The sequence below is a fragment of the Osmerus mordax genome, chromosome 24 (genome assembly GCF_038355195.1).
Source record: "Osmerus mordax isolate fOsmMor3 chromosome 24, fOsmMor3.pri, whole genome shotgun sequence".
Lineage (NCBI taxonomy): Eukaryota > Metazoa > Chordata > Actinopteri > Osmeriformes > Osmeridae > Osmerus > Osmerus mordax.
Genome location: NC_090073.1, coordinates 8,419,962 through 8,433,919, shown reverse-complemented (window position 1 = coordinate 8,433,919; position 13,958 = coordinate 8,419,962). Strand labels below are relative to the sequence as shown.

The window sequence follows — 13,958 nt, the reverse complement described above, 5'->3', positions numbered from 1 at the left end:
AGCGGTATGAACTGTTATTTCACAATCTGTTTTTTACAGCCATGACTGTATATCTACTTTGGCAAAATAAAGACCCATTGGTATAGTTTAGATTTTATAATGCAATTCTGACAAGTCCTGGAAGATACATCCAGACATTTTCATAGCTGTAACCGATAATAACATACAATCAATTTATATGATGAAACTTAACCCCTGAACAGCATGTCAACATTATCAGTGAGGCAATTGAACTATTACAGCACTGGTCCTTCTGTGATGATTCAACATCACCCTCTTCTGGCTTCTCAATGTATCAGAAGACTGCACCAAAGACACCACAGGTAGTGGAACAGCACCCTCTGCTGGAAAGAAATGGTTATGATTACGTTTTTCAAGATGTTTCAGAATACTGTGCAGTTGTAAAATTTTTACCAAACTAGTTACCAGCTACAGTATTGAAGAACCTCCGACAGACCTTATAACACCAACATGAGCTGATCGTCTTATAATAGGAATGATTATAATAATAAAAGAAACAATAACAAAGGTTGCCAAATCAGCATCTTTATTTTACAAACAAACGCATTTTTATTGACATTTCTTTGTATCATAAAAAAGCAATTTACAAGCTTAAGAACCGAAATAAAGCAGCACAGAATGATTATGAGTAAAATATATAATTTGAATAAATATATCTTATATTTTCATGCTATAAAATAAATTCATAAATGGCAAGTTCATAGTTACAGCATCAGCTCTAGCTAGCTTCATTACTTCATAGTTGTACAAAACAGTAGAGTTTTGAGGTTCACAGTTGGGTTGTGAGGTTGTGTTGAGAGGACGAACAGGAGATGGGCAGACACCCATGTTCATGGTAAAACTACTAGTCTCCCCTGCGCCCTTGGACTGGAAACTCTGTGCTTTTCACATGCATGCAGAGGGAACAGAAAACATGGGCTCAGGAGAGAGCCTTGAGGCAGAATGTTTTGGGAACCACTGTGTGAGGGATAGCTGTCCCACCTGAAGAGAAGTGCACGTTTCATAGAGGAGCGCCATGCTCAGATACCACTTACTAGAAACCCTGAGTTCTACTTTTCTTTTTTTTTTTTGCCTTGTCACCAAATGAATGATAGCAAGAGACCGCACAACGTCTGAGACCAGGGAGTTTCACGACGAGAGAAGCGCAGGTTAGCCTGTTTGTCTGATCGGAGCAGCGCTAACAGGCTCCTCCCGATCCCGGCCTGCAGTCTGCAGCCTCACCACTACAGGGTGGAGAGGAGACCTCAGAGTTTCAGCATGAACACAGTTTGACCTTCCCATAACAGTGGCGAAGCAGACCCAAATCCCTTATATGACTTGTAATGCATTCATTTAGCGGACGCTTTTCATCCAAAGCGATGTGTATACAGTAGGGGAAGATTTCCCCTGATTTGTTTATCTGCAGTCAAATGCTCCTCCACTAAGCTTACTTATCGTCCCCTTAAAACTGACGGAGGTTCTGGTCTTGATCACCAACTCAGCTTCGCGCTGTGGCTCAATGACAGTCATAGGCTTCAAACGCACACTTAGATTATTAGCAATGCCAGTCTGATCCAAGTAGCAATTTCACTCGACTTTTTCAATGTTTCACAAAAAATATAAAAATAAATCAATATCAAATTGTTGTGGTCCTACTTCAGATAATCAGCTCCCTGACATTCGATTTGATTGAGACATGACAGACCAAGGGTTAGCCTAGGTGCACAGATACCAATACACCATTCAAAAAGGTTATTGCTTTTGTTTAATACTGTACACAGTGGAGATAATTGAAGAAAAAAACTCAAAAGAAAAAAAACAATGGAAGACTAAGATTATTTTTTTTGACAAGTCTATATCAGTGTTCATAAACTACCTGAAGTTTAGTCAGTTTAAAAAAGTAATCGGACGAGCTGAAAAATTCTAAAAGTAGTCCTATTCCTGTAAACACTTTGCTTGATTATTCCTGGTCAACTAGAGTCTGTCTGCTCCTGTTCTATGAAGTCTTGAACAAAGAGTGAATGCAGTATGCCTTAGATTCAGTGAGTGGGTGAATATTGTTGCATTAGTAACTATGGTTCATAAAAGCATTTTACACAAATATCCCCTTCTTTACCCCCCATAACATATATATATGTACGCGTATAGTTATTTGTATATAAAATCAAATTTAACCTGACCTGCCTAAAAGCACCATTGAAGATTAGAAGTTTTCTATTAAGAGTATTTGAGGATGTGCTGAGGATGAGAGAAGATTACTACCTCCTTTCTGGAACAGGTAGGAATCGTAGATCATTTGTAAGTGCATGCCCGTGGAGACTAATGATTGAGTTACAAATAGCCAAGGGCTATTAATGTATGTGGGTGAAAGACGTGCAATATATCTGTATCCCGATTAGACCAGCACGGTTCGCTTGTCAGAACACAGAAGCTAAAATAACAGCAAACAGGTGAAAAAAAAAAAAAAAGCAGCTTGTTTCAAACTAAATTAATGGAAGTTGTTCAATCTATGAAATATCTATAGTCATCCTGTGTATAGAATTACTTTTACTGCTATTGGATTCAAGTGAGCCACCTTCTGATTCTTAGATTTCAAACATTTAATGTTGCAACCCAATCCAAAAGGAACCATATTGCAAAGAGTATCGCTTAAGTCGCTTCTCTGAACACATTTCTTAAGATTGTCCTCAGTTACAACATATAACACACGGTGTGCATGTACAAACTTGAAAACAAACGTCCTGGTCTATGAATGTGATTCAATGCTATGCAGGACACCATACAGAATAACATGATACAAACACACCCATCCATCACACAGGTAATGAAAGTACTAGAAGGAGTGGAAACAAGTCCCTAATCCATCCTCCTTTCATCCAATAGGGGCCAGGCACACACATACACGTGCTACAACATGGGATTAGATAAAACTGTCGATTCTTGTGGCAAGGCACAACGTTTCCCATCACTTTTTTGTATTTTATTTTTTTACACAAATTCTAAATTTGGCCTTAATTAAATCTCCTAATAATAAAAGATATATTGCACAACGCATGGCTTAACTGGGTAACTGTCAACTGGCATTTGATCGTTTTAAACATTGTTTCGAACATTTTACCGCTTTCGACAGACAGCGGCAGGTTTAACCTTGAATATAAAGAATCTACGCAACATCAAATGTGTGCAAAGTGTCCCTTTAGTCACCAAATTAATATAGGACTTCATGGTCAATATAGTTTTTGAAGACAGAGGTTTTGCAGAAGTGACTGAATATCAATTTAACTCTTTGGTCTCGTCTGCCATCACAATAATGTACATTAAAGTGGCTGCTATTACCAGTTCTCAATATAGAATAAAGATGAGGGCAACATGGGGCTTGATTTCCTTGTTTCATGTAGATGTGAAGAACATTTTAGAAATCCAATTAACAAGACTTTACCGAGATGGTTCTGCTTGCAAAGCTGCAGTTTTTGTGCACTACCAAAAGAGAAGTGACAACACAATCACCTCAAAGAAACAGATCAATGACTGTCTAGTCAATGTCTATGGAGGATGATAGTCAAAATATGGTGGCTTGATGAAGACAAAAAAACAAAACGGAAATATATGTCCTGTTCATTCAAATTAGAGAAATAAACCAGGAGAATGTCTGAGCTCACATTATCGGTAAACAGTCCTTTGCATACTGGACAGTTTCGATGGCTACTGGTACAACAAGACAATGGGTACACAGTAAAACAATGTGACACTTGTATAGTGAGAATTTGCTGAACAAAAGACTATATCAGTGATCAGATACAATATATGGTTGGAAAATCAACATACTGAGAAATGAAACCCAAATCTCAGTGCCAATATATTCTTCTGAATGAGACTAAACAAAAAGTAAGGACTACTCAGGTTGCATAAAAGAGCACGATTGTATGGATGGCTATTTTGAGTTTAGACCCTATCCAGAGTATTCAAGACAACCTGTATCCAACACTGCAAATACTTTCAGAATTACTACTCGTGTATGAAAAAAGAAAGGCATCACGATGCTGGAAAAGGGGCAATACGTGAACTGCTAAAAAATTGCTCCTTTGGGCCAGGTGATCGGATAACACAGCAATCAAGACTTTAGCCAAACTAACTAACTGGCAAAATGACCTTGTTTGTCCTAGGCCATTTTCACGATCACCAAGGTTACACTGTATTCCGTAGTTCCAGCTGGGTCTACAACATGGCAGGATGCCCATCTCTTGCTCCAGCACTAGTTATTCCAACATGCTCAGAATCAGAAAAAGAAAATGGGTAGATCCATGATCCCAATCAAAGCTCCTAAATCGCAGACACCATCACAGAACAAAATAACTACATTTCCCAAATGATTAATCACCAACTATTGAATCCAAATTGGAAGTGTACATTTTAAGACAGAAAATAATAATAATAAAATAAGTGTGTTTTATTTTCTGAGAAATCTGTACAGAAACGTGTGACCAATCAGGCTGCTCTATGCTACTTAGAGAAAGTGCACTCATTACTTTGGATCAAAAGCTTTTTTTTTCTGTTTTTCCTTCTCCATTGTTTATCGTCGGGGCCTGAAATAATTTAAAACTATACGTCAGAAATGACTGGGAGAGTAAAGACATTCTCACTGTACATCTCTAGCTCTGCCGCCATGTCTGGTAATAAAGAAGCTGATCTGAAAAATAATAATAAAATGTAAAAAAAAAAATCAAAGTTTGCATATTCTGGGCATTTGGATTACATGCAGATGGAGAGCATCACTCCTGTAGCGCTAGGCTGATGAAAGGGAATTTAACCGTTTAACTACATCTGTTTGTCCAATGTTATCTTGAGACAAAAACAACTGTTACGTGTATAAAAAAAAGAAAGAATTGTGAGTAAAAAAAACAACACAAAACCAGAATGTAAGACATTTCAGATGGCTTCACTGCAGGAGGATCACCCATTACATGGACAGCCCCTAAACACGCCCTTCGGCCATCTTGATATTCTCTCCAGTGACGAGAGGAGGACGATGTATGACGCTGTGGGTTTACAAAAAGCAGGCCTAGATGTTGATAAGACAGTGCAGATCATGTCTCTTCTGTTCTCTTACAATACTCAATAGAAGGTAACCTCTCTACCTCACCCTAATGTAGCACCTTCTTCCTCCTCACTGTTTCCTGCCTGATCGTGAAGCACAGGACACGGACTCATAGCAGAATTCATACAATCACAAAGGAATATTTCACGTCCTAATATCAAGGCTTTGTGTTGAGAGTTCTGCCAAGGTTTGGCAAATGAAACTGACCCTACAACAAACGGAGAACCCTTCGGTTCCTGGTAGGTTCTTGGCTATGAGGTAGAACCCGTCGGAATTGAATAAAAAGCTAAAATACTGCCTGCTATGACTATGTAGTTGTAGTATCATGAGGTATTGTACGGATATGTCACACGAAAGCTTTGCACTGGCGGAAAAATCATTCCTTGTGAGTAAGTGACCCCTTTTGGCCACCTGTGCAAAAACAGGTCAGGTAAAAAGGTGATATGACAAGCATCTTACCAGAGCTTTCACATTATCAATTATTGCAACATGCCTATATTACTGTGTAAATATGTTTTTAAAAACATGTAAAGATAAAAAAGAGAGAAAAAGGAGGTCTTGATTATTGGAACCTCCCTCAAATAGTAAGTTGAAACTCCTTTCCCTTTTAAAATAATTATTTTTATCAAGCCCGCCTTGCATTCAACGACTAACAAACTGACAGGCAGAAACCCCCAGATGCACAATGTTAGGTTGAAAGTTTGAGGGAGCTGGTCCGCAGAAAGGTTTCAAATAACATGTCGTAAAGCCTGCTCGACCTAAAGACGGGCCTAAAAATCACATCTGGATGCCGGAGCCTCTTCTGGACTGCACTTTGATGCCTCCTCTATGTCATTGGCCGGTGCTTCCTCCGAGTACTGTGCCTCGAACGCCATCCCCTCCGAGGCGTCCTCTGGGTCCTTCTGCCCGGAGATTCCCTCCGTCCTCTCTGGAGAGTCCATGTGATTGCTGCCCTCCGATGCCCCCAGGTGCTTCTTCCTCAGGTGTTGGTTTAGGGTGCCCTGGAAGGGGAAGCACTTGCCACAGATTTGGCAGTGGAAAGGCTTGTTGTCCGTGTGTCCGCGGATGTGGTACTCCAGCTGGTCTTTCCTCGTGTATTTCTTCCCGCAGAACTTGCAGACGAAAGGGGTGATTCCCATGTGCAGGCGCATGTGGCGGTCCAAGCTGCCCTTCTGGTTGAAGGACTTGCCGCAGTAGATGCAGATCAGCCTCTCGTTGTAGGGGTACCACTGGCTGCGCAGGCTCCTCTCCCGGACGTCGTTCTCCAGGCCGGAGGAGCCCAGCCCTGGCTCGCCCTCGTCCGCCCCGGGCTTGATCTGACTCAGCACCTCAGCCGGCACGACCACTGGCCTCTTGGCCCTTGCCCGCCCTCCCCGGAAGCCGCTGAGCATGGAGCGGGAGGGGCTGGAGCTGCTGAGACTGACGAAGCAGGGAGACGACAGTCCTGAGTAGGTGTAGCCGGTGGACTGGATGACTGGACCGTAAGAGCCCACGCTGACTGCCAGAACCTGTTCCCCGTCCACCAGCTCCGTGTGGTAGCCGTCGTCGCCGGCGGACGAGCTGTCCGAGTAGCTTGGCCGGTCGGTCTTCTCCAGCTTCACGTGAACGTCCGTCACTTGGCCGTCCTTCCCGATGAGCTCCACCTGCTCCGTGTCGCCCTCGATGGGCGCCTCTTGCTCGGACACGCCGTCGCTGCTGCCGCGGTCCGACTGGCCCTCCTCCGGCTGACGCCCCCGGCCCGGGGCCTTCCCCGCCAGCTCGGAGCGCGTCTCCAGGCTCCCCGCGTGGCCGTGCCGGGAAAAGTATGGGGGCGAGATCTGGGTGGGGTTGATGAAGAGGCTGCTGTCTTTCACGCCGTTGCGGCTGGCCTGGGAGCCGTCCTTCCCGGGGCTTCCGGAGGCTGGCAAGCTGATTTTGGAGTGGATCCCCTCCAGGATCTGGGTGCACTTGTCGATGATGGCCTGCATCTGCAGGAAGCTGGCGGCCGTCAAGAAGCTGATGACGTCCTTGAGCTGCAGCGACATGCGTCCAGTGTAGCAGAAGGCCAGCAGCTGTTCGAACACCTCGGGACTCTTGATGACGGAGATGGACAGGCCGCTCATGGTGCCCAGGGCGGAGTGGTCGCGGAAGTACGGCGAGCTGGCGGCCAGGACCGCCTTGTGCGCTCGGAACGGCTGTCCCTGGATGTGGACGATGATGTCACACAGCTTACCCTGCAGGCGTAGCTCGTTGAGCTGGTTCAGGACCGTGTTGCTGAACTCCGGCACGTCGAACTCGATGTAGCTGCTGCCGTCCTCCATGACTCTGAGGTGTCGCGCCACTTTGTCCACAGCCTGGTTGGAGAAACGGCAGAATAACAAGATTAAACTACGGGAATATAAGTGAATCTACGATGAATGTTTGCAGCTATTGTATTTCGCACAAGTTTGTTGACATGTGACCATAAAGAGTTGTTGTGAATGATTTTTAAGTAAGTAAGTAAAACTACAGAAATGTAAAAAAGACCACTATTTTTCCAGTATGAAATTGACAAGATGTAAAATAAAATACAACAACATGTGAGTTGCTTCGTTCTCACACGAGAACAGGAACAGAAACCAATAGTAACATCTCAATATTCAACCGCACATATCTCAGTGTTACTTAGGTCTCGCTAGCTGCACAACTTTAACACCTTGAGGCTATTTCAATACACCGACCCGCTACGCAAGAAATCTGGAACTCTGAGGCAGAAACCAGGAGCTCCGAGCTGCCTCATTTCACATTCACACAGGAGTGAGAAAACGAACGCTATAGACATCGCTAATGCCAGTTGGCCTCAATATGTAGCAAGTGGAGCCTGACAAGACAACCATTCGTCATGTGACAAATTATATAAGCCTGCAGCTAACTTAATGTTTTCTTGGGTTGATTCAGATAAGAAAATAGTGTGCCAACCATAACCACGCCTGTGTTTGACCCATTTCAGTGCAGCCATTAACAGTCACTCCAGAGTTTGCCAGGAGTCAATGCTGACCTGACTTGAGTCTCGTATGAGAACAATCTGTGAATCTCAGCTCAAAATAAGATCCCACAGCTGGGCAATTTCACAGTAATTTGCCAAAGGAATGAGAGTGGAGATGATATGTAAGAGCTAGTCCATCCAGTCCAGGGTTCTGTCTCTGTGCACAAGAGACTTGTAATCTGTGCAAGAACAGAAAGATCTGGCGACCAAAAGCAACAACAAATATAAGCAGATGTTTAATCTGCAGAGTGAAACTTTACCGCACTAACATAGCAGCCTCTATAAACCTTGAAGAGAGTTCACAACAACATGGACTTAGCAGCGTCTATAAACCTTGAGGAGAGTTTAATGCATCACAGCAGATGGCAGAATATGCATCGCTTAACACTGCAATAGAAATAGAACACAAGACTGTTAGGACAATTAACAAACGTGACGACAAAATGCTCATGTCTCTAACAAAATTCTTTCGAGATTTCGAGAGGCTAGTTCATGTTTCCTTCATCGAGCCATGCACAGAACTGTGCGAAAACAGTATTATATCCATCTCTGCCCTCTTCTCACCATCTGTCCTTCTCTGCCATCACTCTTCCCTTTACCTCCCTCCCTCCCTAGCAATTCAGCGTGATCCTCTGGGCATTTAGTCTCAGTCAGCACTTTCAGAATGTAAACACTTTCTCCAATTGCCAAGGCTTGCCAAGACACCTGTCTCTCAACCCATATGTTCTGGCACAGGAGAAAGAAGGGGCAGGGCAGGCAAAACAGAAAGAACGGTAAAATGAAGCATGGTACCATATTTTCTCTCTGCCCTTACAGGGCTTTTAAATATAGAATGCATATTAAATATATCAGCAGTGCCAGCTAGAAAATATACACACAGGATCAACTGCCAAATTGAAAGCCTGCCAAAGAATGCCTGCTCTGTGGCCGAGTTAAACTCAAGGATGAGGTCTACAAGTAAGGATCTGATTGGTCACACCCAAGGGTGAAGTGTACAACCCAGGTTCTGATTGGTCATACTGGAAACTGGAAGGCCTACTGTACATTAGTCCAGCGTGTCTGTTTCAAGAACTGAGTGGATCCTTCTGTATTAAACTACCTACGACAATTATCACTGAAATCAACAACCTGGTCTAAACTTCCTTCTGTACTGATGACACTGAGGGGGATTTGACCCAAATTTCAGAAAATAACAACTGAGTCCTGGGCAACATAGGAGTTAGCCCAGCCCTAAGACAATGTACTGATCAAACAGAAATCACTGCACTGACCGGATAGAGGACAGTCTTACCGACCGTTTTGACAGTCCTAAAGAGACTGATAGCGGAGAGGCTAAGAGGTCAATATTATCTGCTCTGAGCCATCATTGACTGACGGGGATGACCGCACTGCAAAGGAAAACTCACTCCCCCTTAAAAAAAAACTACAAAACAGGGAATTATTCAACAAAAAAAGCTGTGTCAGCGAACAAGCACTGAATGCCTTAGATAAGCTATATTTCGCCTATTTGACTAAAAAGCTAGCTCGGCATCCAAAGCCAAAATTGCTAAACAAGCAGAGCATGCCAGTGCAATATGAGAAGGAAAGGAAATACAGAGAGACAGACTTTTGGAAGTCGAGGAGATAAAGGTGGAGGGATTATTTGATCTGCTTTGGTGTGCAACTGCGACAGAATCATTATTTTATTCCGATGTGAACTAAAGACGTGTTAAGGAACGAGCAGGCCTTGCTTGGAAGCTGAGCCACAGAACATGTTAGTTTAGTCAGTTCAGGACTCCCAAGGAGATCAACGTCACGCTTACTCTTACATACCAACCATGACGCATCATTCTCCCCTCGCTCCTGAATCTAGCCTGGGTCTTTATTCACAAGCTCATTCGCTCATCTGTCCTCCAGGCTGTTATTTACATTTAGTCATTTAGCAGACGCTCTTATCCAGAGCGACTTACAGTAAGTACAGGGACATTCCCCCGAGGCAAGTAGGGTGAAGTGCCTTGCCCAAGGACACAACGTCAGTTGGCATGACCGGGAATCGAACTGGCAACCTTCGGATTACTAGCCCGATTCCCTCACCGCTCAGCCATCTGACTCCCTTATTGTAGCTGGATGACATGAGACTACGGGATAGGCCGCTGCCACTCAATCCACAACAGTCTGGGCAATTAAGATAGTTATTTTGACTGACACTGGACAACTAATACCCAGATTGCCTCCACTAAAAAAAATAGAAGCACAATTATCATTATCATAGACCTAATTAAAAATGGATTCCCCCCCCTCCAATTAGCAGGGGAAATCAGACTTTGCATGAGGTTGACCTAATATGTACAGATAAAAATAATTTTGAGTTGCTTGGTAGACACCGTGGAGAAATAATTCCCTCCATTTTACAATCACACATTCGTAACCAAGTGAAGCTCGAGATGAATCCTGAACTGGAAGCTGCCATCCTTCATTTAGAATCCATCACTTGATGTGTTCACAGTCTATCTTTACTTAGCTCCAATCTTCTATTAATCATTTAAGCAAGGTGATCCATACTGCTGTGTGTGTGTGTGTGTGTGTGTGTGTTTGGGGGGGGGGGGGGGGGGGGTAGGCTTGACATGCATGAAAACATAGGTATCGTTGGTGCCCCACTCAGCATTAAAATAAATATTTGTGTTTGTAAAATGCATGTATTTATATAACCAAGAGGCTGTCCTTGCAACACCCTCATGTGTTATGCTCATGGGTTATCAACTATCGGTTTTGTTTGTCCTTGCATTGCTCAATCGCCATCCAGTAGCAGACAGGGAGGGTGTGACTATTCCGTTTTACAGCTTATCCTGAGGGAACCGTGGTTATAAGGATACCGGGTTTAATGGGTGCAAAGCCATAATGCCTACTCATGCAAAAGGTTTAATTGGTGTGTCTCAGTCTGTTCTGACATGCCTTTCGGTATTCGAAGTGGTTAGATGGACTTGCCAGGTTCCCATTAGAACCACAACAGCTGGAAAACACCCCAAAACATTGAGGTTCTGGGTGAATCTGTTGACGTTATTGACGTTTGGATGTTATGGTCATGTATGACCCAGTCACATCTAACCACAAAAGCGACTCAGGACCCAAGGCGAACTCAAATGCACCGGATGACCCTGTAGCCCTGCACTTTGTACTGCCATGGCAATCAAGTTTGCGGTGTTTACGACATGAAACAAAACGTTTTTTTTTTTTTTTACATAATTAATCGTCATTATTGCTATGTTTCAATTTGTTCGTGCATTTCACAAATTTTTCTGTAAAAAATGACAGTGTATCGCAAGCCCTTTCCAGTAAATGTACTCGCAGAATGCAAATAACCTGGCGTTTGAACTGACACATTTAAGGGATTGACAATTAAATCGTTGCAGGCTTAAACATAACACCATGAGTAACACAGAAAAGACAACAATGAATCAAAATTTGAAAAAAAGCTCTTGCATGTGAAAGTCTGCCAACGTTAGTGCTAGCTTGGGGACCAGCAAGCTAGAAGGGTGCATTATTTGGCATGCACAAGTTTGCTGGAGCCATGAAAAAGAAAGATAAGAACGTTAAGATTAGCTAAAAAATGTATAACAGCAAGCAATCTGTACGTCGTTAGCATAGCTATTTACCTACTGACCATCTGCTCAACAAGTAGACACTGGACAAATTAATCCCTTGAAAATGTGTCTGTCATAACGTTAAATAAAAGTGCAAGCTTTACAGCTCTTGCCACGACGCCCTGAAAAGATTCAGTAAACTGCACTTCGAGGTCGAACTTTGCCGCTGTTGTTGCAATGCACAACGTCCATAGCGGCATTACATCGTTGGCTATGTCCCAGTGCAATATGTTACCTTTGTGCTAGGGTTTAATATATCAAATAGGAAAGTTAGAGAATGCGTAGCGACTCGTGCACACTTCGCCATCCCTACCCTTCACGGATAACTCGCAGTCCTGTAGCTAACTGTGTTGGCTTGGCTAGCTATGACATTTAGCTAACCAGACAGTTTTTGAGTAATAACCACCAGTATATCTCAGACTACATTAATCTTTGCCATAAATTCATATATTTAGCAAACGTCATTATGACAATATCTTGCGACAGATGACTTTCCCACGAGCGGCTGACCAGGGCTTTTCCAAGCTCGACGTGGGAGTAGGGGGGCTAGCTGGGAAGCTAGCTTGGGCTAGCATTAGCAAGCTAGCAAGATCAAGCTAAAAGCGCTAACATGCAACATTTTCGCCCTCCGGTGACAGCCGCTAAAACGTTTCAAGAATGTTAGTATTGAATCAAAGAAATCAACAAATGAATGCTAAACTCACCTTTTCCCAATCAAACGTCGCCCATTCCCCCCCGTTGTTTTCTTTCGCGTCAGCCAGGCCTCCAGTCCCCCCCACTCCAGCTGTGTCAGAAGCTGCTGCAATTTTCTTCTTTTTTTTATCAAACGGAAGTGTATCTGTCTTATTGGTCGGCATTTGGTACTGTCGCCAGTTACTATATGTGCGGTCTTCCTGCTTGAAACATAACTTACCCATCACATTTGAACAACAAATAATGATGAATTATGGCTCAGCTATATTCATGTTTGACCTGTTCTGCGAAATGATATGCCACATAATTCAATTCGTGCAGGTAAGCATGTCAATCATCCAATCATGCTGGCGTGCCTGTTGCGTGGACACACACACACACACACTATTATACATCACCTACTTAACAAGACAATATCTGATAATAATGCACATAAATATAAAGTAGTTCACAACAGTATGTGGCAACACAGATCGTGTCTGCTGTTTCGTAGTCATTTTGTTCTATCTGTACTCTGAGGTCAGAACAATGGCATCCTGAACAGTAAGAATTGTCGGTCTGTCTATTGTCAGTATGCTTTTAGTTAAACAGTTTAACCACAACGGGGCGCCACACGCTAAACAAAATGACTCCTTGAATTTTGTCAGCGACCCAGGCACATTTGGAAGGACAAGACTAGACTTACAAGTTCAGAAGTCAACCTCGTTGTATGTCTGCTTTTCTAGTTTGCTTATGGTCCAGCGGGATTTGACGACGCTTTTTTAAAATTCGACATTTATTCAACCCTGACACACACACTGAGAACATACAGTTAGGTCCATAAGTATTTGGACATTGACACAATTTTCATCATTTTGTCTCTGTATACCACCACAATGGATTTGAAATGAAACAATCAAGATGTGCTTTAAGTGCAGACTTTCAGCTTTAATTTCAGGGTATTTACGTCCAAATCAGGTGAACGGTGTAGGAATTACAATACATTTTATATGTGCCCCCCCCCCCTTTTTAAGGGACCAAAAGTAATTGGACAATTGGCTGCTCAGCTGTTCCATGGCCAGGTGTATGTTATTGCCTCATAAAGGGAGTTCGTTATTTCATTGACAAGGAGCAGATAAAAGGTCTAGAGTTCATTTCAAGTATGGTATTTGTGTTTGGAATCTGTTGCTGTCAACTCTCAATATGAAGTCCAAAGAGCTGTCACCATCAGTGAAGCAAGCCATTGTTAGGCTGAAAAATCAAAACAAGCCTATCAGAGAGATAGCAAAAACATTAGGTGTGGCCAAATCAACTGTTTGGTACATTCTTAAAAAGAAAGAACGCACTGGTGAGCTCAGCAACACCAAAAGACCCGGAAGACCACGGAAAACAACTGTGGTGGATGACAGAAGAATTCTTTCCCTGGTGAAGAAAAACCCCTTCACAACAGTTGGCCAGATCAAGAACACTCTCCAGGAGGTAGGCGTATCTGTGTCAAAGTCAATAATTAAGAGAAGACTTCACCAGAGTAAATACAGAGGGTTCACCACAAGATGTAAACCATTGG

At 43.0% G+C, this 13,958-nt stretch overlaps 1 protein-coding gene across 1 annotated transcript; it reads right to left on the bottom strand.

Annotated features, from left to right (window-relative positions):
- Positions 1–530: 530 nt before the first annotated feature.
- On the bottom strand, positions 531–12,472 carry zbtb34 (zinc finger and BTB domain containing 34). The gene is made up of 2 exons (XM_067228161.1): positions 12,424–12,472; positions 531–7,428 (listed from the first exon to the last, which is right to left on the bottom strand). Exon 2 carries the CDS (start codon positions 7,393–7,395, stop codon positions 5,866–5,868), a length of 1,530 nt encoding a protein of 509 aa, XP_067084262.1. The 5' UTR covers positions 7,396–7,428; positions 12,424–12,472; the 3' UTR covers positions 531–5,865.
- Between the last annotated feature and the right edge of the window lie 1,486 nt (positions 12,473–13,958).

Excerpts from the sequence above, each read along its gene's own strand:
- zbtb34 (XM_067228161.1), bottom strand. The coding sequence starts at position 7,395 with ATGGAGGACGGCAGCAGCTACATCGAGTTCGACGTGCCGGAGTTCAGC.